The sequence below is a fragment of the Helicoverpa zea genome, chromosome 18 (genome assembly GCF_022581195.2).
Source record: "Helicoverpa zea isolate HzStark_Cry1AcR chromosome 18, ilHelZeax1.1, whole genome shotgun sequence".
Taxonomy (NCBI): domain Eukaryota; kingdom Metazoa; phylum Arthropoda; class Insecta; order Lepidoptera; family Noctuidae; genus Helicoverpa; species Helicoverpa zea.
This window is the reverse complement of record NC_061469.1, coordinates 756,293-782,482: the sequence shown is the minus strand read 5'-3', so window position 1 is coordinate 782,482 and position 26,190 is coordinate 756,293. Positions and strand designations below refer to the sequence as shown.

The 26,190-nt window shown below is 40.4% G+C and overlaps 2 protein-coding genes across 6 annotated transcripts in view; one reads left to right on the top strand and one right to left on the bottom strand.

Moving 5' to 3' along the window:
- Positions 1 to 6,070: 6,070 nt before the first annotated feature.
- LOC124638925 (RNA-binding protein lark) lies at positions 6,071 to 8,723 on the bottom strand. Of its 2 annotated transcripts, none has more exons than XM_047176079.1 (5): positions 8,563 to 8,723; positions 7,766 to 8,439; positions 7,227 to 7,498; positions 6,454 to 6,495; positions 6,071 to 6,362 (listed from the first exon to the last, which is right to left on the bottom strand). In XM_047176079.1, exons 2-5 carry the CDS (start codon positions 8,429 to 8,431, stop codon positions 6,314 to 6,316), a joined length of 1,029 nt encoding a protein of 342 aa, XP_047032035.1. In that variant the 5' UTR covers positions 8,432 to 8,439; positions 8,563 to 8,723; the 3' UTR covers positions 6,071 to 6,313. The 2 variants fall into 2 exon arrangements, with proteins under 2 accessions (XP_047032035.1, XP_047032037.1); XM_047176081.1 differs by having other exon boundaries at positions 7,290 to 7,498.
- Positions 8,724 to 9,198: 475 nt separating this feature from the next.
- Positions 9,199 to 26,190, top strand: part of LOC124638744 (stress-activated protein kinase JNK) — a 101,325-nt gene continuing 84,333 nt past the window's right edge. For 2 of the 4 annotated variants that reach the window (XM_047175811.1, XM_047175812.1), the window contains exon 1: positions 9,199 to 9,352. The gene's annotated coding sequence lies outside the window, so the exon portion shown is untranslated. The remainder of the gene's footprint in view (positions 9,353 to 26,190) is intronic. The other 2 variants (XR_006985395.1, XR_006985397.1) reach the window with 2 other exon arrangements.

Here is a 26,190-nt window from a genome sequence, read left to right as displayed (position 1 = left end):
TTGCCATAAAATGTAGGCTTATTACCAAATAAAGTATTATGATGCCATATTAAGTTATGTGTCCGGCTTGCAATGCATGCGTGAGTGTCAGTATGACGAGTGACAGGGGAAAATGGAAGAAAATGACATATTGCACCGACCCCAAGTAAAATTGGGAACAGGGCAGGAGAAAGAAGAAGAAGAATGTGTTTCTCAATACACTCCCTCGAAAACACACTCTTATCGCACCGTTTAGTTAGAGGCATGCAATAGACAATTTTCCACCCTAGTGCAGGAAAAGGGTCCCCATAATCTTATTACATTTATTGTATCCGGCCGAACTTATTTTTTTGGAGTCAGTTTACTTAAACAGGATAGCAAGATGTAAAAACTTTGATTATCATTTTATATTAAAACGCTAGTATAATTTTGATGATCATTTACTACTTTTGGGATAACAATGATTTATTTGGACTCATTTTGCTTAAATAGGACAGCAGAATTTAAAAACATTGGTTATAATCTTACATTAAAATGGTGGTTTAATTTTGGTGATCATTTACTATTTTTGGCTTACGCATGATTTATTTTGGAGTAATTTCACTTAAATAGGATAGCAAAGTGTTAAAACTTTGGTTATAGTTTTACATTAAAATGCGAGTTTCATTTTGGTGATCATTTACTATTTTTGTCTGCTATTTGTTACTATATCTGGTGATCAGTTAAACATAAGCCAAAAAAATCTTTAGAAACAGGCTATATTTTATACTGGGTGCGGGGAGATCCCCGAGACACAGGTGAAATTATCGCGAATAGCTAAATGTCAATAAAGTTTATTACTGCATTATCATGATTTAGGTATCGATTCATTCATTCATCGGCTGTATTAAAACCATCATTTTACCGGGTTTAGTACCCAAAAAGGTAAAGAAATAATATTAGTTAGATGAATAAAAACTTCGATGGTGGTACAGAACCTTTCGTGCGTTCGTCGTCCGACTCGCATTTGGCCGAACTTTCTGCACGTTGTTTAGCGCCATCTGTCCACAGGGCCGGGAATCGAACCACGAGGGTAGCAACTAATGGTAGCTAGTAGCAATTAGGTAGCAACTCTTTTATATGTATTTCGAGAGGATCGAAGAGTTGTGACAGCTATGCTGACCAGTGTTGTAAACTGACGGTCACATACGATAAGTGTCCGTCAATTAATATTAAATGACCGATCACATTGGACATTTATTGTCATACTGGTCAGATATATAAAATAAGTATTTTTTACTTGGTCCAATTATTATTTTCGTCTCGAGCAAATTAAAAACATTATGAATGTGAAATACGTAATACCTATTGCCTTTCTAAACCAACATAGTGCATAGATAACCTTTTAAAAAGATAGACTCTCAAGTACGTATTTATTTTTATTGATGTATACCGACAAACCATTAATCATTGAGTGTCGGCGAAATCTTTTTTTTTATTTTTATCGACGTTAATAATTCTCAAATGACCCCTCCCGCCGTGGGTTAGCAGCGGTGAGGGAGTGACTGACTAAAAACCGTCGTGTTCTATCGTAGGCCTTTTATGTACCAGAGCCGCGGTAACTCTGTCGAACAACCCGCAGCCCCGGCAGGCCTTGGCCCTACTAGGCCCCTCTGGGGTTGCTGACATCTCTTTGAGGAGCGCGTGGAGCAACGCGCGCCGTCGACACGGGTCTGTCGTCTAAGTAGACCAGTGGTTCCCAAACTTATTTTGTCTAATGCCCACTTTGAGAATAAATATTTTTTTAGCGCCCCCATTTTTTAGGGTTCCGTACCCAAGGGGTAAAACGGGACCGTATTGTTTTCGCTCCTCTGTCCGTCCGTCTGTCACGAGACTGTATCTCATGAACCGTGATAGTTAGAGAGTTGAAATTTTCACAGATGATATATTCAGTGCCGGTTTTAACTCTACCAGCGCCCTGGGCAAGATTTCTATGGTGCCCTCCAACTGCAATTCAAACCCATACGAAAAACAGTATATACAGGAATGAATTTTATCCAGTGCGCAAACTTTGTCAACTTATAGTTAAATAAGTTTTATAGATACGTATATTTTTATTTTGTTGTGTTTTAGTACAAAAAAGAAAAGTTATTGATATCGAAAGATGTTTATTTTGTAACCGATAGTACCGTCACAGTCGTCACAGTAGGCACGGCGCGGCAACGCGAAACCGGTTTACTGACGCGAGCGCTGCTCCAAGCGCGTTAGAATAGTTGGTATCCATATTTTGCTGATTTTAGGGCGGACAAAAGAGAGAAAGAGCGAAGCGAGCGCGATTTTTTTTTTATAGTTAACAAGTCAAAGCAAAAATTACGTAAAATGTAGCCCAATCGTACATAAGTTATTGCTGGTTGGTGAATGCAAAAACACGGGAACAGAGTTTCTGATTGCGTGAAAATTTTTGTTATATTTTAGAACTCAAAACAAAAATTAATTAAAATGTAGCCCAAACGTACATAACTCTTTGTTGATGTTGGCGCCTATGTATTAAAATTTTGGGACTTAAAGTAGTACCTACCGTAAATAAGAAAGTTCATATGGAAACTAGAAGTTACTTTCTTATTAATAAAAGAACTTAAAAACGACGCCACCTTTTTGCTAAGGTAGACTAAAAATTTTTTTAAATTAAAAACAACTGTAAAGTGAAGCAAACCCGAAAATTTTTGAGTTTTGGATCACTAAAAGTCCTAAACATATATAATAAAAGGCAACTGTGAAATAAAGAAGCCGCGAGCGAAGGGAGCGCGAATTTTTTTGAGTAATGGGACATTAAAAGTAGCTATATGTGATAAAAAATCAAGTGTAAAGTAGAGAAACCGCGAGCGAAGCGAGCGCGAAAATGTTTGAGTTTTGGAACATAAAAGTAGTGTTTGTTCGAGAATTTCTCAAATTTAACGCGGAATTAAACACAAACTAAAAGAAACCCTGACTGGATCGACAGTCAGCAGCTGTATGTGTTTGTTTCTTCGGCGCTCCAACTTTCCGAGTTTGATCAATCTTTTAATTCATATTATTTGATGTTCACAAGTTGTTGTTGAGAGTAAATAAAATTACAAATGACCCCCCAAGCCTCTACACAACGCCTCCATTTTCTTTCTGGGTCTCTTACCGCCCCCCTTGAGACCTGCAGCGCCCACAAGGGGGCGTTATCGCCCACTTTGGGAAAGACTGAAGTAGACAGAGGGACGACGAGCCACCCGAACTCACCGCCCACAGACCCACGCCTACGGTGGCCGGGAATCATCTCGCGACACCCGGTGCCCGTGGTGTCTACCTGGTCCAGCACGGCGGCTGGGATGAGAGGTGCGAACTCTCTGGCGTTCCGCCTCCTCTTTCTCGATCATGACTGCTTCGCAGAAGGAGGCGACGGTATCCCATTCCCTCTCGCCCCGGACCATGGCCTGGATCAGGGCCGGACGCGAGAGGTCGCCGCCGCCTAAAGCCTTGACGAGGACCCGGCGGTGCCCTTCCCACGCGGGGCACACCTGGACTGTGTGGTCCACCGTGTCCTCGGGGCTGTCCGCACAGTGGTGACACCCGTGCGCCTCCTCACGACCGATTCGGTGCAGGTACCTCCTGAAACAACCGTGTCCGGTGAGGACCTGCGTCATGCGGTACGTGAGGGCGCCATGACTCCTCTCGAGCCACTCCTCAAAGAGGGGACTTACCGCCACGACGGTGGCGTGCCCTGCACTGGGTTGCGACAGTCGCTCCCTCCAGGCCACCATGAGATCGCGCCGGAGCTCCGCCCGCTGCGCGACAACTTGCCGCGGCAGCGGAGTTTCCCCCCGGCGCAGTGTCTCCTCGCACCAGTCGTACAGGCGCAAGAAGACCCTCGCCTCCAGATCCCACGGTGGCAGTCCAGCAAGTAGGCCAGCTGCTTCGCGGGAGATCGTGCGGTACCCCCGGATTAGCCTAATGGCTATCACCTTTTGGGGCACGTTCAGGTAGTGTACAGCCCGCGGCCGTACCGAACGTGCCCATACCGGGGCCCCGTAAAGGGACCATGGACCAAGGGACCAATGGACCATGGACCGCATGACCCCCGCGTAGAGTTTACGGCAGGGGGCGTTTGGGCCTCCCAGATTGGGCAGGAGCCGTTTGAAGGCAGCACCTGCCTTCTCCAGTTTGGGGCCCAAACGTCGGAAATGCTCGACGAAGTTCCACCGGCTGTCGAGGACGAGTCCTAGGTACTTCATCGCCCTCTCGACGCCGATGGGAACCCCTCCCCCCCCCCACCGTGACTTGGGAGCCTGAAGGTGGCGCGTTCCGAAGCCCATGAAAGCACATGGCCTCGGATTTGTGCAAGGTCACCTCCAGGCCCAGCAGCTGGATCCTCTCGATGACTGTCGCAACCCCGCGCGTCATTAAGTCGGCCGCCTCCTGGTGCGACCTCCCCTGTGCCAGAACCAGCGTTTCGTCAGAGTAGCAGACCACGCTGACGCCGCTAGGGGGAGGTCGGCGCGCAGCACCCAGCCATTGTTCCACAAGAGCGGCCCCAGAACCGACCCCTCGGAACACCGCACGACATCTCTCGCCGGGCGAAATCTTATCTTAAAGATCGATGAATGACATTTGGTTAGCTTCGATGATTCTAAAACTTCCGTAGTTTTATAGAATAAAGAAAGAAAAAACGTTTATTTCTAATAAATTCTATTTATATACAAAAAAAAACGATTTTGACGTTGCTGACAATAAGTGACCGGTCAAATCTATACATATAATAAATCTGTAGAAAAGTAATTTTTGTACATTGAAGAAATTGACAAAAAAAATAGCCAGCATGTTAAAGGATAACTAACAGAACCCATTTCCATCATTTTTGTCTGTTTGTTTGTTCGGGATTCACGTAAAATCTATACATAGGTATAATAAATCTGTAGAAAAGTAATTTTTGTACATTGAAGAAATTGACAAAAAAAATAGCCAGCATGTTAAAGGATAACTAACAGAACCCATTTCCATCATTTTTGTCTGTTTGTTTGTTCGGGATTCACGTAAAATCTACGAATAAAATGCAGACAATGCTTATATGCAAAAATTCTACGTGAGTAGCGCGGGCGCCGCGCGTGCGTTGCGAGCGCGTTGCGTGAGCGACGCCCGCGCTACTCACACGCCCGAGGATCGCGCACGCCTTATGTGTGGTCAGCCTTACCATGAGTGAGTGTGAGTGAGTGAAACCATCCTACCCTATGCGCCTGCTGATGATGATGACTCATTTTATCATCCATCCAGCTATTCCCCAACTATGTTGGTGTTGGCTTCCAGTCACCGAATCTGTTTTAGTACCAATATTTTGCTTGGAGCGACTACCTATCTACAATCCAGTCAACTACACAAGACGATATCCATATTATGGTAAGACTGACAGACTTTCTGGCTTCTGATTAGTCGCAGCAGCTGCAGAAAATGTACAAATGACAGCTTTGTCAGACTCAAAGCATGTAGACATAGATTTTATAGCTGTTTCCTGTGAAAATTACTTACGCACCATACGTAATAATTTTCCAAATTGGCTGAACAACGTCACAAGCTTTACTTCTTTTGTTTAGATAAATGGTCACATCCACAACACAACCTTGATCAATGAATCTATGCGACTGCTAAGTGCTAATCCTAATTATACTGTCACGTGAAAGAATGCACCTACGGGATAAGTAGTATTTTGACGATTCTATATTGCCCACGCAGACGAAGTTGCGGGCAACAGCTAGTTGGATAATAATTGAATATAATGTCCAATATGCTCGGTCAGATTAATCGGTCACATATAACGTGACGGTCACTTTACATCTCTAATCCTGACGCAGACCCTGCACAGCAGTAGAAAACGTAAAAGTGCAATTTCATACATGTACATATATTTCTGTCAGTCAACAACATTGGCAGGACAACTTTCTACAGTAGGTACGAGGCAATCGGGCCATTGGGGTCAGAAAACGGTAGATTAGCTAATGTTGTTACTTGTTTAAAATCAAAGGAAAAGGCTACATATACGTTACCCAAAACTAGTAATTAATTGAGGGGTAACATGCTAATACAATGAAAAGAGTTTTTGTACTTAAAATGATATTTATTTCACTTATTTACATTTAGTCACATTACACATTCATAACTTCATAAGCATCCATGCCAATCGCACTTGTGGAAATCTCAAATCAGTCACTCCCACCAACTTATTCAAATTATACTTTTATTCTCTATAAAACAGTACTAACTATCGGTCAGCCAGTCAAGTACAAATTACAATTGATTGCAACTGAGCGTTGGACTATATCTAACTTTTTATATTAACCTAGTAAGGCGCATATCTTCTGGAGGGAGATGGTCCTCTCATTCCCGGCCTGAAAACAAAAAGTATCAATTAGTATCAAAGCCATTTTACCAATTTTAACAGGAAGCTGTGTTCAGCAAGTGTGAAAAGTTCTGTCTCACCTTCTGTCATCAAATGTATCACGGCTAAAGTCTTCATACATTCTGTAAAAAAAAAAATTAAAGTTAAAATTATAAAAACTTTGCTCAGTTTTCAAAGGACATCATCCATTTTGGTCCAAAATCAACAAAAAAGTGCTGTATTCTGATAAAACTCAAGACAAGAAGTCTTTCCCCCCACACTATTTGGAAGCTTAGATTGGGAAAACTAAGCCCTCAACATCAATGGTTAATCATTGCTGCCTTATAACCATTTGAGATTTGGTAATGTTACTATCCTGCTAGATGAAGGAGTAAAAACTAGGACAAATTCAAGATACAAGAGACAAAGTGTTAGGATTAATAGGAGTCGAATTATAACTAGAGGTCAAATAATATCCCTGAGGACCATATACCCAAGTAAACACACAAAAGACTAAGTGTGGTGCTGGAACATTGGTGCCATATTTACAAAAGATGAGGCGGACATGTTCCATGAGCATTTTTTTTGTTATTTTGGACCAAAAATGTAAAGAATGTGGAAAATGTCCTTTCTTGAGTTGACAATGAAAAAGTATTTATTATATCTGAGTGAACTCTACCTAATTAATGAAAAGTGTAATACTGCGAGTTTAGATACAACTGTAATTACAGTGATTTTCAAGAATATTACTTGTTTGTCAAATAAATGAAATGGTGACATTCAACTAAAAACAATTGTTTGTAAGTTGAAAGGTAGTTGTGGTAAGGTAAAGAAAGATATACAAGATTGACAGTTGACACAAGTCAATTCTCACCCCCGGGACATTTGAGGTCCTTGAGGGGGACTTCTCCTGCTGTACATAGCATCATACGACGACCTCATGGATCCCATCCCGCTGCGCATCGGTGGCAGGCTCGGCATGGGCGGCATCGGCTCCCGGCGCAGCGGCGGCGACACAAAGTCCCCGCGCCCGCCACGCGACGCGCCCATCTCTAGCCCGCGCGAAGCTCCCACTGGGTAGCGCCGCTCGAACAGGTCCCGCGGAGATTCAAACCGAGCCCGGTCGTAGTACCCATCGTAGGGGTCCTGCCATCATAACAATACATTAGAAACAGGCAGACGGTGACTGCATAAAAATAAAAAAGAAACTCAAAGAAAGAAATTAGTTAAGGCATCTTAAGTTTTTGGTTTGTTGGCGAGCAGCGAATGTAGCATCACCGAGCCCGATCATGTTACTTCGGCCCGAGTTAGGTACCGCGTGCGAAGACAGACTCCACGCGCTCGGCCTACGTGATGCATCGAAAGCGGTCAAATGGAAACCGGCGGTTCGGATAGTAAGTGATAGCGCGTTACCCCAAATCCTCCCATCATGCGATCGCGAAGGAACGGCGGCGGCGGCGGCGGAGGGTAGGGGTCGCGGCCGAAAGCTCGATCGCGGAAACCGTTCCGGTCGGGGCCGAGCGCCTTGGGACACTCCTTGGACCAGTGGCCGCCCCGACCGCAGCGGTAGCACTGCTCGGGGTCGCCCATGCCCGGCCGCTGGCGGACGCGGCTCGTCGACAGCTGCACCTTCATGGGCTGTCCGTCCACCATCATACCGTTCAGCTCTTTGATAGCTTCGTTCACGTCGCCCGTCGCGTCCAAGTGCACGAAGCCATAGTTACGAACGATATCGCACTCGACGACCGTGCCGAACTTCTGAAACAGCTCGCGGACTTCGGGCGCGCGCGTCTTGTCCGTAAGGTTACCGACGAATATTTTGGTGGTCGGCGTCGACGGTGCCTTTCGGCTCTTGGCGGCTTCTATTTTGATCGCCTGGCCATGAACCATCTCTCCGTTTAAATTCTGAATGGCTTCGCGTCCGACTTGCTCGTTTTCCATGTGCACGAAACCGTAATTTCTGACGATATCGCATTCTACGACCGTACCGTATTTTTCGAATAGCGGTCTAAGATCGGCGTCCGTAGTTTTATCGGAAAGATTCCCGACGAAGATTTTGAAAGTACCGGCGCCCGGCATTTTAGGTTCTGAAACGCATACATAATTTGACGAAATGAGTCAGCAGCGTCCATGACAATGGATAATGGCAGTTCGCAATACCGAAAAAAGTAATAGTTCGTCGGCTAGAACATTTTTTTGGCAATACTTACCTTATATCAGTATCACTTAGCACGACGAAAGCACAATTTAGAGAAAATAACACACAGCTATAATACAACTTATATTTATGCCACAGCGAGCGAGAAATGAACTTAACCACAAAATGGCGACAGGAAAGAAAGAGAAAGACCGAAAGAAAAGCGCGTAGACTTGTTTCATTCGCACAACTCACAATGGGTGGCGTGTATTTTCATTCATTCGTTTCCGTTTCCACACGACCATAGACAAAGAAGAAATAATAAATATAAAATGTTGCCAGCCAGCCACATTGTTTGCCGGTGACCCATATTTAGGATAATTTCTCGAGATATTTAAATTCTTGATAAATATGGTTGACATTTTATTATTATCAGACATCTAAATCATTTGACGAGTGAAATGATGTGCCGATGTTATTTTCAGGAGTTCATCGAGGGTTCAACTGTTTATGGTTATTTCATGGTTAACGATAGTATTTTTTAAATAGATTGTGGAACATAACTCTACACGTAATGGGGTTAAAATTATTATTACTGCTTAGAGTTATTGTTAGATTCATCACATAAAAGTAGACAATATTTTCCAATCCATATGGAAGTTTTTTTTTTATATTAGCAATATGTACACATTATTTTTAGTGGCAATAGAAAACATTAATGTCAAATGCCGTCACTCTGTCGACGTCTATTCACATAAAAATATTGGACATTTCAAGTAAAATAATCAATTTTAAATTGTGAATACAGTGAATTTGTGAGAAAAAAATATTTTCGGGCGGTCGTCACACGGACTTTGCTGTCGGTGAGTTGAATTTTACATCTTCATTTCAGATAACGTGGGATGCGAAAATAGATCGAATGGCATTTTGAATTATTAAATTATTGTCGCTATTGCTAATTGTGTTGTCTGCGATAGTTGTGTGTTGTGGAATGCGGCGGAGGTATTCGAGTCTGGCCGGCGGCGACGTAAGTTTTATGTCAAAAGAGTAATAGGAATTTATATCGGGTGGTTATGTATATTTTGAGATCTATTGATAGCGAGTCAGACGTCGGTGTTGTGATACGAAACTCAACAGATACTAGTGAGCAGCCGGCGATTCTACGGCTTCTGCTTCACTATTTATTTAGACTACAGTTAGTAAAGGTCTTTTGAGATGAAACCTTTGGGGTCTCTTTATTTAAACATATTATTAAGAGGACCTATATCCCGAATAATCGTTCTCACGTATCTTATCAGTTAGCCTTAAGAAACTGAGACATTTGTCTGAATGATTACTGAGTTTAAGAATTGATTCCTTCAAAGAAGATATTTGTACAACAACATTTGTGAACGGGTATTGGGTACATTCCATTAAATATACTTCAAAAATACTGTTTTAAATATTGTTATAACTGTGAATAACTTGCACTTCTAATAAGACTGAGATATTGATTTTAATCAAGTGAAATAACAGCATTATAGTTAAAATAAATTGAAACACTCCTGTCATATCTTATTACTGATTTTTACATTATTTTTGTGAGAGCCAACAACATTGGTAAAAAAATAATTACCAATATGTATGCTAATTGATATAACTTGACTACTAACTGTTGCATAATGAATTCAAAAGGTTGCTATCAAATTACTTTAATTTACTATGATCACATAAAAGTGATTTGTTGCAATAAATGCTTATTTAATGTTCATAAAAATTGTTGTGTGGCATCACTGATTTGAATCACTATCATTGATAGTCCAGGACAAAACAATCTAGCCTTATTTAAATTTTGACTGTTGTCATTTGTATTATTGTAAAGCAATCTTAATGATAATTTGCAATATTTCCATCAATATTTCTGATTTGCACACAATTATTATCATCCATTTTTAAAGTCAATAAACAAGTCATGTGACATAACTTGATTAAGTATAAGATTCCTACTGCATCAGTGATTGTCATTGAAAATAGGTCAATCATTTAAATGATAAGAAATAACTTGGCCGCCGTGCCAATTTTAAAGATTGATGATTGAAATATGATTATTGTTACACATTGTAATGCGGTGACTGCCAATTTTTTTGTTCTGCAGACATATTTAACATGTTGAAATGATCTTTGAGATAATATAATTTCACTTTCGTAAAGGCGGAGGTGTGATGTTACATCTTGTTTCAATACATCAACATAATCATTTGCATGTCTAACATACACAGTATTGTTCATCTCTGTTGCTGTGTGTTTTCAAGACAACTCCTAAAATATTTTTCTTTGAATTTTCTTATATAAGGTACACTTGTACAATACATAAGATTTTTTTCTGTATTCTGTAGGAAACTTGACAATAGAGGTACCCCGCACACGGCTGAAATCAATGTCCTTTCATGAAAGTCGCTCAGTGTGCGGTACATCGGCGGTTCACCTACATAGGTTGATTATGTGAAGCGTTCTGCGGCGGCAATGAATGGCGTCCGTGGAAAGGATCGGAGCTGTCATGTCCGGTAGAGGCGCGTGCGAGGGAGAGGCGCGCGCGCGAGCGGGACGGCGGCCGCTCGATACTGCTCGTATTGTTGGGGCGTCCCGCGCCCCGCGCCGCGTTCAAGAGGGTTATGTAATTTAGGCGAGGCTTCGAAGCCAGCGGCTGCTAGGAGCGCTACAAATATCACGCCTCTCAGGGGAAACTGATTATAAGGGTTTCTGTTGCCAACACTTCAAATAGGAACTCGGCCTTCTTCCTACAGTTTTTGCATTATCATCAATTACATACTGATATGATCTCAGAAGAAAACAGAGCTACTAGTCATAGTTTGTTATCACATCACAAATTAATATTTTAATATCATTGAGTCAATAAACTTAATAGGCGGCTAAGTAATGATTCATCCAATATTATTGTACTTAGCTTATTAGTCTAATTTACGATTTATTGAATTATGACAAGCATTATCTTTTGTGATTACGACAAGTGTAAATCTACTAATGTGTATGCCTTGTTCATGTTATTTGCTTATTTATGTTCTGTAATCTAAACGATGCGTTAGTAAGAATCGCTCGCTTCAAAGCCCAGCCTTACACCTCCATGGGAAATGGTAGGAATGTATCCCCGCTACTATAGTAATTGGCTCGTGATATTCGCAATTTGAGACACAATATGCCGTATTGTTTCACGTAATGTACTGAGAAGAGGATAAATGCCATTACCTCGGTCTCATCTCCATTGTCTAGGGCCTTACGTCATAATGCCTAGATATGCTAGGCTGAAAAACTGATTTTTCTCCCAGACATTTTACATAATTCGCCTACCTAAGCAGGTCGTCCAATTTACCTAATATTAAGAGTTCGTGTCGTTTTGATGACGAATTTATGCGTAATCTAAACTTTCCTCGGCTGGATATAATTTCAAACTCATTCCGGGGCCGGAGTCCAGCTCCCTGAGGACTCATCGCTAGCACTTTAACCATCTTTCGTTTCATATCCCATTTTATATAAGTCGTGACAGTAATACAGGCTGTATAAAAACTTGGTTGGAGTTTGTCACTCGCAATTTTTTATGGCACAAGGCCTCTGGCCGGCCAGCCGTGAAAAAAATCTCTCCTGATCTTGTCAGAAGCGTTGTTCATTTGGAGAGTTCCGCAAAAAATAGAATGTTGTATGAATCATGGGTGACAAGCTTAATTCTTTTGTTTGTTTGGGCAAAAAACCGATACGGAATCTAGAATGAATCATTTCTTGACTAGATTTGTGTTAATGTTCTTGATTTTCGGGGTCGCCGGAGTATCGCGAGGTAATCGTTGTTGTTGCGAGCGCCGCGCCAAAGGAGATAATCTTTTTATAGAGCAATCGCACCAAATGAGCCTGCGAGGATCCCAAATGGACGCGTATTTTGTAGCTTAAAGCTCACGTGTTACCACTATGCTAAATAAATTGGTTACGGAGGGGAGGATTTCTTTCCAACAAGTTAGGTAAACCTTCAAGTATATTTAAATTATCTAAAGGTGATTAACGCTAAAATTCTGAATAAGTTCTTATAATAACGATTGAAAATTTTGTCTCTTTAGTGTCGCGATCACATAAATGCAATATACTCTCAGAGTGTGACAATACCATCAATTAAAACTAACTTTCAGATGCCTCGTCCTCGTGACACTTAAGTTAGAACATATCTAGATTTAAGACATCTACGCAGCAGCGTTGTTCTTGCGGTTGGCACCAAAAACAAACTTGTAAGAACCCTTGTCAATTAAGTTTAGAAGTTCGGCGTCGCAGTCATTCCGAGTTGAAACCAGGACTGCTGGAGACACGTAAGGGTGCGTCCACATCTGGCGAATGCGCCGCGAATGCGCAGCACGCGAGCCGATCGCGAGCTGTCCGCGAGCTGCGCGCGTGCAGTCACTGCAATAGTTCGGTGCGCCTCTTTAGCGCAACTCACGCAAGGCTCGTATAGAGCGCGCGAGCGGCGCGCGATCTGCGCGCAATCAGTTCTCGCCCTTACAGTTCCGTATATTGGCTCAGTACTATCGAAGATGGCAGACGTCGCGCGCCGCCTGCGCGCCGCTCGCGTGCGGCGCTTAGGTCGCGCGCGAGCTGCGCGCGGGCCAAGCAGAAGCGGCGCACGAACAAAAATGCACGCGCGCAGCTCGCGGACAGCTCGCGATCGGCTCGCGTGCTGCGCATTCGCGGCGCATTCGCCAGATGTGGACGCACCCTTAGATAGAAAAGTTAAAGTGTGAAGTCGCCTGGAAGATACAGGTCTCGACAAAACACATATATACATGTATAGACAAACTCAATAAATGATGTATCGATGTATACGATCTGCGGTTCCAGGTATCACCCATAAAAATAACAAGCGTTTATGTATTTCAAACATGTGGACTACTTTGAAAACTAACGCTTGTCAGTGACCGATACTACAGCTTCATACAGTTTTCTTTAATACTGTATCGATTAGGTTTAAAGTTACATTATTTCAGGCTAAAACATATGAGTCTCTTTACACATGTATGTGTAGATCTTGGTCCGCCCTAAGGCTGTTGAACTCTGCAGTTTTGTAAAGCAGACAAAAGCATCAGCTAATGCAGTTTACGTGTACACTTATATTAGCAGTCGCGCACTCTGCTTCACTATTTAAGTTGAATTGCTTCCAGAATAACAAACTCTAGTGTTATGGTAGTCCTTATACTTAGTTGGACCGTATGAGACTTAAAAGAACATCTTGCAAACTTTGCTGCTGTAATAAAATTGTATTAACCACGTTATCTCCTTAGATATTAGTTGCCATATCAATTTATTCACCAGCTAATCAGTGGCAGCCCCAAAATGGCTTTCGTTATTTGCTTTCCTTAGTTGTGGCCGTGGCCCCTTCCTGCAATATTAAGGCATGATCACGATAATATCCTGCCCCACATTCATAATCTCGCAGCAACCACGCCGATAATGTCCGGACGCGGTGTTCGCATATTTTCGCGCTGAATCACCGCAGAAGGCTTATCGGATGTTTTGACGCTGTAATACCCGTAGCCAGTCCCTGCCTGTCGAAGTAAGTCACTGTGACTATTTAATTAATTAGTAACGGCTCTTATATTTGCCGGTGCATCATTTCCTGTCGCTACAGTTATGAGTTTTGTAATATGCATACTCATATTTACATGCTCTTGCTTTTTAATGAATGTAATTTCTATGCAAGGTTTCTGTTTATTCAGTTTCATGAAGCCTGAGCGACAGCTTGGTTACGATGAGATTTTATAATCTCTGTCACGTTTACAATCTTGAGAAACCCTTTAGCGGTAACTTTTATTAAAGGCTAAGAAGTTATAATAAAGAGCAGGAAATTGTGTACACAAAACTTTGGATTCTCGGAAATTATCCGCTGAAAATAAAATGGCTTCGTTTCTTAAAAAATGTTAACAGGTTTTCCGACATGCACTTATACAAATATCCTTGTAATACAATGTTAAACTGCTGATATTTTGTGCCAAATATCATGAGCCAAAACCTCATGTTTAACATGTGATAAAATATTACATGTGGATTAAACGTGTAACGACTTTCATCACGAGGCTTTCAATAAAGGTTGTAAGGGACTAGATTGAGCAATGGCTCAAGTGAGACACAAGGAAGGCTGTAGCCTCGTGAAAACCCCCGCAGGGTGCAAGGGGCGGATGAGGGAACCTCTCATTATAGAAACGCGAATTATACGAAACTTTAATTTTAGCAAACGAGACCCTATGTCTCCTGTTGCTTTTTCGGTCGTTTTGGGCTACAACAATGATTTAGACTTGGATTTAGCTGTATTTGGAGATTTCGGTCTACATGCGGTTGTTAAAAGTATGTACATTTGGTGGTCTTACAGCAAATAGGTTGGGCAGTTTTTGATAAGGATCTAATGACAACCATTTTGGGGCCACTGCAAATGTCGCCCAAATGTTGTGCGTTCCTGTTTGTCGACAGGATATTTTCGGACATTTTTTAAGTGTCATATATATTATTTTATATGAACAAATTGTTTTGTATCAATTTAATTTTGGTTTATGACATCCCAAATGCGATAGGATTATTTTCCATCAACATGTCGACGTCAATTTGGTTTTATACGCGTTAACGCGCGCTTTTTAATGGCCCTGATATTGATTCCGATCATTTACAATCCATCAGATCGAATTACGTGTTATGAATACAATTGTTTGTTAATTGTGAGGGAAGTATAACGTAATTGATATGATGAAGTTCCGGGAAATATAGTGCTTTTAAACTATAAGTGGTTCAAACAAAAGTTCCTTACAAAATTAGGCACAAGTGGAAAATTATGTGGTTTACTTCATAGTAAGATTATGCCGGCATAATAAAGGCATTATTTTAAACACACGGTTCAGGAAAGTCGCGTGAACTATGAGTAGAGCGCAGGTAAACATAATGTACAACTACCCGCCAATTAAGTAGTAACGAGTGTTCGCCCAGATTACCCCCGCTCGTTGTCGGCTTAAATACCCACAGCCTCGCCGGTCGCCGCGAGGCCTTACGTAACTATACGCACTCGAATACAGAAAACGAGATACCTATACTATTTATTTTATATAGAGCCTTATGGTCCTAACGATAATGCTTAACTTCAGCTACTCGAAAAACTTTTATTAATCACTATTAAGTGCGAAGTTTTGAAATATCCTCTATCAATAAAGTTAATTAACAGTACAATAAATTCGTGTCGTGTCCCATCCGAGGCAGGCTGGCAGCCGGGCTGCCGGGGTGCGCCCGGGCCGGCGGGGCGGGGGGTGCTTCGACGTCAGTTCCATTGATCGCGCGTGACGTCACGCCGCCCGCCGCCGCCACTGCAGCGGTCGCGCGGCCCGACGCTCGCGCCTTGGCCCGGGGCGCGTTCCGATACCTCGCTGTAAATGAGCCTGCCAGGTTTTCTGCCCTTGCCTGATTGCGACATGTAAAAATAGATTCGTCAATGGTTTTGTGTCAATGTTACGTTTATTGGCGTTAGGCTGATTAAAACGAGGGTACTTTCGAAGTGTGGACTTAATGGAAGTAATTGTTTAGCTAGGTTTATTGCCTAACAACCTTAGTAGACTGAGTATGAATGACTTTTTCTTTATAAAGCTAATTGCTTTACTAGTACAAAAATAGAAATAGGCTGATCAACTCTAGGTCTCGGTAAATCTAAGTTCTGATGACAACAATTTGTTTAAGTTTTCCTAGAGCTCATACTAAAATAACTATACTTCAATATACCACACTATAAACTATATTTAATCGAGGCGTAGGTTTTAATGAACTTCACGGGCTTGCTGCAGGGCTAAAGTTGGTCGGTATTTGAGCTGCAAAGTTCTCGCATCCACTACTTCTCACTTGCTCCGGGATTCTAAATAAGCTCGCGGGAAAGTTCTATAGCTTTTTTTTTAACCCTTTGAGATTTATTTGTTGGTCTTTTGGTACGTACGCAAAATACTTTAGTTTGTTTTTCTTGTCTTTGTACTTACGTTACGTAATGTATGTGATTGGACTTTTCAGTAACAGCCTGAACAATAATTCACAATTCGTTTTTTTAATGTCTCAAAATTAGAATACATTTGATAAAGTTTCTAGTTTCGCATATATGAAAAATCCAATAGTATACGAGGGCTGCCTTTTAAGTTGTGTCGTTTGAAATAAGTATAGATAATCCAATAGGTTATTACCGTTTATTATTTTTTTAAGAATACTTAGCGATATTTAATGCACTTTTGCATGCATTCAAATCAGTTTTTAAATATTTATTCCATTCCAAAGTGGGGGTAGTCAAAACGGCCGATTTGTATACGTCAACAGCTTCTTCAGGTGTGCTGAAAGGTAGTCCACGAAGAATTTTCTTAATTTTGGTTAATGTATTAAAATCATTAGTGCTTAAGTTACAGCTGTAAGGTGGATGATCCAATATTACAACATTTTGGGAACTCAAAAACATCGGTGTTTGGCGGGCGGTGTGCGAACTTGCATTGTCATGGTGCAGTATCATTCGAAGTCTTGGATAGTTTTTTCTAAATTCGGTGATGACTTTTGGCAAACAAACAATGGTATACGAGTCAGCGGTAACCATGTCGCGATATTTTAGTACAATAGTGGCGACACGATCACCCTTTGCCAAAAACGAGACAACCATTTTTTTTTTAAGTGCTTTGCGAGCGTACGACTTTGGTCGGTTTTGGCTCGTCTTGGAAGACCTAGACAGCTGACTGCTGCTTAGAATCCGGATCATAAGCGTATATCCAGGACTTGTTATCACTAACTATATCATAGACCTGCTTTGACTCTCCTCGGTCGAATCGCTGCAGAGTTTGACGTCACCAACTTACTAGGGCTGTTTCTTGGTCGTCGCTAAGAAAATGTGGTATCCATGGAGAGATCATCTATCTTACGCCAAGTTCTTCGTGTAGGATATTTTTGACTGTGGTCCCTGAAATGCCCACGGATGCCTCTATTTCACCATATGCTACATGTCCGTCTGCGAGGATTAGCTGCCGCACAGCCTCGATATAAACTTGCATCATGGCGGTTTTTGGACGACCTTCACGAGGCTTGTCACTGAAGCTAGAGTGCCCAGGTTGAAATTCTAAATATCAGCGTTCTGCGGTCCTAAGGAATGGTGCTACATCACTAAATACAGAATTAATCTCTTTCTAGTACTGAAGTCGCGACAATCCCCTTTTAAAGTTGTAGAAAATTATCGCACTCAAATTTTCCTTACACATTTCCATTTTTGCAACCGACCTGTCACCTTTGAATGGACGATACAATAAAACTATTCGACCTATTTAAAAACATTCTTTTGTTTTCGAATTCTAAATTCAAAAAGATTCAAATAGCATATATATATATTTTTAAAAATCGCGGGAGGTTACCAAACGACAGAACTTAAAAGGCAGCCTTACGTATGTATAGTGCATATCATTGAAAAATTATTTGATTTTAAGGCGCCAGCTAAAAAATGTTCCCCATAAACTTTAATGGGGCTTTCGATACAGAATCTGGAAAACCGCAAGGGGTGGTTAAACATCATTACCCACCCTCGACGAAACCGTGGAGGAAATAAATCTTCCACTAACAATGTTCCAATAAAAATAAAGCATTGCTAAATTTCCGAAATATAATCTAATCTCAAAGCGTCTAGCTAAAAATTGAGGTTGATTTAAAAATATCCTGAAAAGTGTCAGATTTACCCCAATTTCACTTTTATCGGCCCGGGTAAAAGGGGAAAGTTGATTAGTGATTACGACACTGGTTGTCAATCGTAATCACCTTACTTTAATCGTAATAAATTAAAATTTAGGAACTTTGGACTTTAGGAAACCGTGAAACATTTTACCTTGATTGCTTTCTATCGAACTGAAGTGTCGTATTGCTACCGTTTTGGCTTCAAAACTGTTAATATTGTATGAGGTATCAAAATGTCACTTAAAGCAAGAGTGTGGCTGTCGTGTAGCGTGCTCGTCACAGAAATCAATAGTTATGCCAAACTACAAAGTAAAACTTAGTCTTTTCAAAAAGAAGATTGAATATTTCGGACAATGTTTTGAAAGACTCAGTTTTTACTGACATTTATGTTAAAGAATTACATATATTTTTTTCTTCTTCTTGCCAAAAAATTGTGGTATATTTGTTTCTAATTTTATATTGTGTTAGTGCAATGTTGAGAACCGCTGTTGTACGTGTACGCAGATAATTTGATGAAAGCCGGCCCCGCTACCTGTTTGAATTTGCTGGCCGGGGTCGGTGACCTCTGCACTTAATGTTATTATCAGGGCAACCCTCTCGTGATGTTTTAATAATGATGCTGCAAATATTTACATTACTTCAGTTCATGTTTTGGTATTCTGTGCTTTGCTTGCATAGGTATTTAATAGAAAGTTTATTTTTCTATCCAGGTATCACAAACAATCAAAGACATTTCCATTTATTTAACCCAAGTGATAAATTCAAACTCAGTTTGAGTTTGAATTAAAGAACTCAATTTTTTTTATTTCAAATAGGCCTATGAAAGCTCTTTCGAAACGTCAAAGTTAGGTGCACGGTTCCAAAGAGTTGGCCTCATGGAGAAGAACCGGCAAGAAACTCCATGGACACTCTTTTTAAAAGAAAATAAAATTAATTACAAACATACAGTTTTCTATCTAGTCCTGAGATAAAAATGTATTAATAAATTATACAAAATAATTTTAGTGCAAATGTTACTGGAAAAATAATTTATACAATGCAAAGAAAAAATATATTTCGTACTAAACATAAACGTATTCAAAAAGAGCTTCCCAGAATAGTAAGCGCTTATGTTGTATGTATAAAATCTACTTCGCGTTTCCCGATAGTCGGATAAACTATATCCCAGTTTAGAATTCAATCCGAATGGGCAGTTTAAATGTCAAAGCTGCAGATGAACTGTTTATAAACTTTAGTCTATTTTTATGACAATCCGAAGTTCTTTCAAGAAGCCTTCATAGTCATACACAAGCTCTAATAGTTCATAACAATATATCGTTTATTACAGTAACAAATAAAACATTTAAGTAAATTGTACGGTTGAATTGGATAACAGGGCGGGCGCCGCCCACACGTTACGAAACTCCCGCCCACGTTCAGATTATGATAGATGTTCAGCCAATGTTTGGAGAGGCTTTCCTAACAAAAGTGTTCGCATTAGCCTGCCTCAAAATGTTTTCGGTACCTGGATAAACGATAAAAAAATCTAATGATAGGTTTTGTGAAAATAATAAGGATTTAGTCCAGTTGAATATTGTAATTTCGTACAAATATTAAGTAAAAGATTTTTTTTATCAAAAAAGATGTCGTATATTTATTAATGTAAAAAGTATCGTATCGAAGTTGCGCACTTGTAGATTTCCGTATTTCATAACCATGAAAAATGCTATGCCAGAAGCTAGATTGAAATGTTTAAAGAACTTACCTCGATCATAGTCACTTTCTCTAAATTCAAAATCAATATTGCCCCTATAGTTCGCAGTTTTCGAAAATCGTATGTAGTAGAATTTCTACTGGTGAATTTGTTTATAGCTCTACTTCTGCTAGGCCTCTCTCTCAAAGCATCTTTTTGCCATTACCTGCTTTATCAACACTAGTGCTGGAACTATACTGTTTGGTCTATTTATTGAACTGATAGCTCAGGCAGCGCCCATTAGCAAGTATATGTTTACGATCTCACACCAGTGGTATCTCATAGTCACTTACATTATAACCAACACACCGTGGAGTCAGCGAGGCGTGCCCACTAACTTTGCCTGCTCCTTGCATATTTGAAGGCGAAACTTAGATGCGTTGCCAACTTTATGCACTATTCATATCGTTTGTAATCGTAATATGTGTTGACAGTGTTCCTCTTCTATATTGCGTGTTCTATATTTTCATAGGCATAGTTTTTGTTTTGGGTATTCCTCTAGGTAGAGATTTGTTATCGCAGTTAGAGTTTTAGATGGGTGTGATTATTTTTTGGAAAACCCATATGGCCTTACTACAAAAACTTTAACCACTGTTTTACACTTGTCTAAAAAAAATGTGGCTCCAAAATGAACCATATGTCAACGTCATAATTTGACATTTTTTTAGACAAGTCTTAAACTGACGTTAAAAAGTTTTTGTGGTAAGACGGATAGTATCGTCATAATTACTTTTACCTAAACTGTGACTAATATCATCGTTAATTGCTAAACCAAAAGTAGCAGCCACAAGCTAGGTATTTCAATATTCAATACGCTTTAAAGCTTAGTTAACCTCTATCTAGAGATTTCTTTGAACCCAGTATATTATCAAAATTAATCCTTTAACAATATTCTCGGTATCGGGTTTAGCGCCAAACTGAAGGGTTGCGACCCCTACCTTAATTAGCGTAGTAATATGAAGTTGATCGTAAATAACGACCAGCCACCCTCATTTAGTTTTCTTGGCGTGGACAAAGGTTGGTCTCATCACCTTACACGGTCAATGAACCTGTAAAAATATTCTTACTAAGAAATTCGACTGGACTTCAAATGAATGAGAAATTATTTCAAAGAATTTTGTTATTTGCCTTTATAATATATTTTTTTGAAAGACGACGGTACAGCAATTTCTGAAATTGTTTCCAGAATTGGTGCTCATACAGGAATAATTTGTGTAATGTCCGATATAAACTAGCATTTTTCTAGCTATCGCTAGCAGCCACAACGTTTCAAAGGGTCTAACAAAATATCTACATATTTAAACGGAATACATTTTCTAAGAAAAACCGCCGGTCGCTTGGCTTTGACTAGACTGACAGTTTCTGTAGGAAAGCCGGGCGGGCTTTTGTATCGCACTGAACCTTGTATAAAGATGTATTTAAAGAATCTTTATATTGTTTCGCGAATCATTTTCGTCACTAGCAGACTTAGCTTTACGGAAAAAATTGGCTTTGCAAAAACCTTTTTGTTTGATTGAGAAAAAAATATTGTAGGTCTGTTAGGTAAGTGTGTTGACTAGTTCTTTTGGTTGAAGTTAGTCCAATTCTTTTACATGGCAAAAGATTCTTGAGGTAATTCCAAACCACATTTGTACTAAAATTTTGCCTTTTGTTTAAAGCAATTTATTATAAAAGACGTCTTCGCGTTAAGTAAGTTCTGATCTGCCGTCAAACGTACGTTAGTAGCCAATCTAGTCCAATAATAGGTTCCGGTTAGATCGATACAGTATCATGGAACTCAATTACCTCCGCCTATAGTTCGGCCATTCAGAGAATGCGTTCCTGACACGTCGCGATTGAACTGACGACGTAACTTTGCAATGGCGTTGCAGTTACGATAAAAATATTTTTGCTGGTTGTTTACCGTTTTAACAATTGAGGAGCATTAAAACAACATTATTATATCAATAATCAATGAATGTTATAATTCAGTCAGTTCAATCGCGACGTGTCAGGAACGCATTCTCTGAATGGCCGAACTATAATATTTACAAGCCTAAGGTAAACGCGGGTGAAGTCGTCATGCCCCAATAGTCGTCAATTAATCTAAAAACTTTTATTTATTATTTCTACTGAACTTAAAATGGACTGGTTTATATGTCAACATATTGTTGATAATATATTGCACAATTGAAATGACAATACGGGGTTTTAACGGTCATGGCGTCCAAGATATGTTATTCGAAACGTGTGTGCCCTAACAAAAAAGTTTTTTCGTGAAGTTCAGCTGTCAAAAGTGAAACTCAGCACGTGGTTTTGTGTTTTGATTTACATAACTCCAGTGGGGTCTGTGGTATGTTTCTTTGTTTAATTAGATAGTTAAGTTTATTTGCTAACGATGTAATATGCAATTTGGAATACTTTTAACATAGAAGATATATTTTTTTAATGTGACATCTATTGGTACTTTAAAACTCCCATTTGACCCAAAACCCGTCAATTTTAGAATTATTATGACGACTACTGGGACATGCTCAAAAATTGCACCTAAACTCGTCATAATGAGGATATTTTGTGTTTTACAGTACAAAATGCGAATAAATAGCTAATATCGGGACTTTTACAAAATTGTTAACTCTCTAGAACAAACATATTTAAGGTTTAGACTACATTTGTTGATAAAACTGCGTTTCTTTTAAGCTTTTTTTTAGGGGTACATTTTACTCAGCTGGTTCTAGATGCACGTACACAGTCATGTTATTCGATTCAATTAATATGTTTCTTAATGGCTAAATCCCCTGTTTTCTATAAGTATGCACTTTCTACGAGTGTTTTTTTTTTAGGTATACATATATTGGCCGCTGTAGGCCTCCGCCATTCGATTAAGGACACGCGATACACATCTACCGCTTTGGGTACAACTACCACTAGCCTTTGTTTCTACTACGCTTGGATTACAATTTAATACAATTTAGACTGTTCTTCGCTTTTCGTTCGAAATAACTGCATGTCGTCACGCGTATTGTACCGCGTCTCCCTAACGTGCCTTAATAGCGACTGTATAAAAATTATGTCATTCAACTAGTTTCGACGCAAAAAATATTAAAATCCGTTTTAAAACTAAGACATAGCTTCCATCTCTGTCACTTCTTTGCTTGTCGTATTCGATATTGATGGGTAAAGAGTAATCTTAAGTAAGATTTTTATATTTAAAATTGTATGTACCTAGTCATTGCATGATCGTAATTTTAATAGCAGATCATGACTGAAAGAAACTACAAGCAAGAGGGCCTTTCAAAAGTCATAGAAGCTGTAAATCAAAAGGCCACAACATCAGATGCAGCAAGAAAATTTAAAACGCTCTTTTCAGACAACTTTAATATAATGGTGACACAAAACCGATGATTATCCCTGTATACATATACTATAGAAATGAACCCAAGGACAAGGCTATTGCGTTGAGATGTTAGTGGATTAGGATATAGGAAACTATAGGAACTATGGCACCTGCCGATGACAATGTATAAAATATATGTTAAAAGGAGGCTCGCTAGCTCACTTACTGGGCCCCCGGGAATCAGTCACTGAATAGCAACAAGAGGGCAATACATGAGCGGCTGAAGGGTGAGGATACCTCGGTGGACTTTAAACGCAGATCACGCGCTCCCTGCGGGTCCAGCATCACCGGCCCAATCGTCACTTACCACGAGGCACCTACCCTCCGAGCCGGGCTACTAACCCTGCTCTAGCGACTCCACTCTGGACGGCCAATGAAGGCAAACCAGAGGCGGAAGACCTATCCCCCGTCATGTTTCACTCCGGCCAGCCGGAGTGAAGCAGGACAGGGACAGTATACTCTCCCTGGAGTACTCGGTATATATAGCCCCGCGGGGTCGCTACTCCCCGTCATCCGCCTCAGATGTCCTGCGGGGCTAATTAAGATTATTATTAGATATCTCTTCCAGACCTCGGGACTACAGAGTTCCGGATTTTTGGAATGCGAACGTGGGGCCGAAGCCAACACGCTGAAGCACTTTATTGTGATGGGATGCTAATATAATAGACTAGGAATGGGGAAACTACGGGAACTATGGCACCTGCCGATGACAATGTATTAAATACATGTAAAAATGGCAGGTGGAGACTCGCCACCTCACTTACTGGGCCCCCGGGAATCAGTCGCTAAATCGCAACAAGAGGGCAACAGGTACATGAGCGGCTGAAGGGTGAGGATACCGCGGCGGACTTTAAATGCAGATCACGCGCTCCCAGTGGGTCCAGCACCACCGGCCCACTCGCCACTTACCACGAGGCACCTAATCTCCGAGCAGGGCTGCTAACCCTGCTCTAGCGACTCCACTCTGGTCGGCCAATGAACGCAAGCCAAGAGACGGGAGACCTATCCCCCGTCATGCTTCACTCCGGCCGGCCGGAGGTGGGGGACAGTATAAGTAAACTCTTTCTTAAATATTTTAATAGTAATAATTTTACTCGTGCTACATATGCACATGACTGCATGGTTATATGATTTATTACGAATTATATTTTATTTATAGACTGACGTTTGATAGATAGGAATATTAATTAAAATGCAACTATGTATCTGTTTTATTGAATACCTGCTCTTCTAACAGATTATGACCTGCTATTCTAAATAGGGGTTTGGTTTTCTTTCTATCTACCTAATGTTTAAAAGGCATAAGTATGCTTAACAAATTCAAGCACAAAAAAAATGTAAATAACTTGAACCTTATGTTCAAGAGCAGAGAGTTTACATTAGCATTAAAAGTTGACGAGTACTGGGAATATTTGACGAGTATCCGTACAAATCAGACGACTATTGGTACAAATCGCCCTTTTTTTACTTTTGCCTTAATAAGTACATAAACCCATGAAAATTATTAAAAAACATTAATTACTTAGAATAACGAATAAATACTCTATCACGTCATGCAAAAATTTTCATTTTCTATTGAATATTTTACACACAGTGGCGCTTCAAAGTCGGTGATTTCCGAAATCCGACGAGTATTGGTACGTTTACCTTATAGCACAGTTTCCCTCTATTAGGGCCCGATTAATATTCTATTAGCCGCCTTAATAAGTCAGTTGATCGTTTTCCGATGCTCGATAATAGATTGCGCAGGAGATGTTAATGGCTGGCTTGTGCCTTCAAGTCAGCAGTATCGTGAGGAAGAGGCTTGTCGATATAATCTTCGAATTTTAAGTTAAGAAAGGACCCCTTTCTTACCCCGCCTGTGTGTGCATTTCAAACCACATATTGAACAATCTTATCTCCGCAGCGAGTGTTAATACCGCCACCCCTGAAATCTGCAATTTGGAATTCGATATTCTTTATGGTCTTCGAGCGTCGCACGATGTTTATAAAATAGCTTCTTTTTTATAGTGTCTGTAGCTGGCAGACTGCACAGAAAGTGCAGGTGCTGTTCTGCAAGGTAAAATTAAATCGAGTTTTGTCCGGTTCAGTGTCCTGTAGAGGCTTGAATAAAATCTGAGCACCTGCATTGAACTGTGCAACACATTTGGTCTACGTCGACGACTATTCATAAATTATGGTTGAAGAAAAACGAGAATTTCTTCTTTACTAAGCCTAGGTCTTTAATATTCTCAAGAGGAAATACCATACTTTAAATATCAATTAATTCTGAATAAGTTCACACGTGTTCACAGTTGAACTAGTTTCAAAATTGATGTATAATTCCCATCAATACCCCAGGTCGTCACCCTCATGCCGTGAACGTATGTGGCATGTCGCTGGCCTCTGGTATGCAGGAATGCCATTTCAATTGGCAGCTCTGACGTATTACTTGTGTTATGTGCCAGTTAGAACGTTTTGTGTGGTCAAAGTGGGTTACTTTGCCACCAGGGGGCTGGTAGACATCTTGTTGATGATATTGCATTTAAAGACTGGGTTGTTCATATAATGCCTTAAAACTGGGTGGGTCAGATCAGAGACGTTTCTTAGTCTATGTAAATTTTGTGACTAGGATTCATAAAGATCGATTCAACAAAACTAGCATCAGTCTTGAAACACTTCTAACTGGATTTCTCTGAAATTGAAAACGTAAACAGGCCGTGCTCATTTAATTCATGAAATGAAATGTAGTGGGTTCCTCAACACCTACGACAATCAGGTATTCTAGCGGGTTGCTAATGTAGATATCGATTGCAAAGTCAAGGTCATTAGGCCTATATTATTCAAGGTCATTTTAATGTTCGTGTTTCCACCTC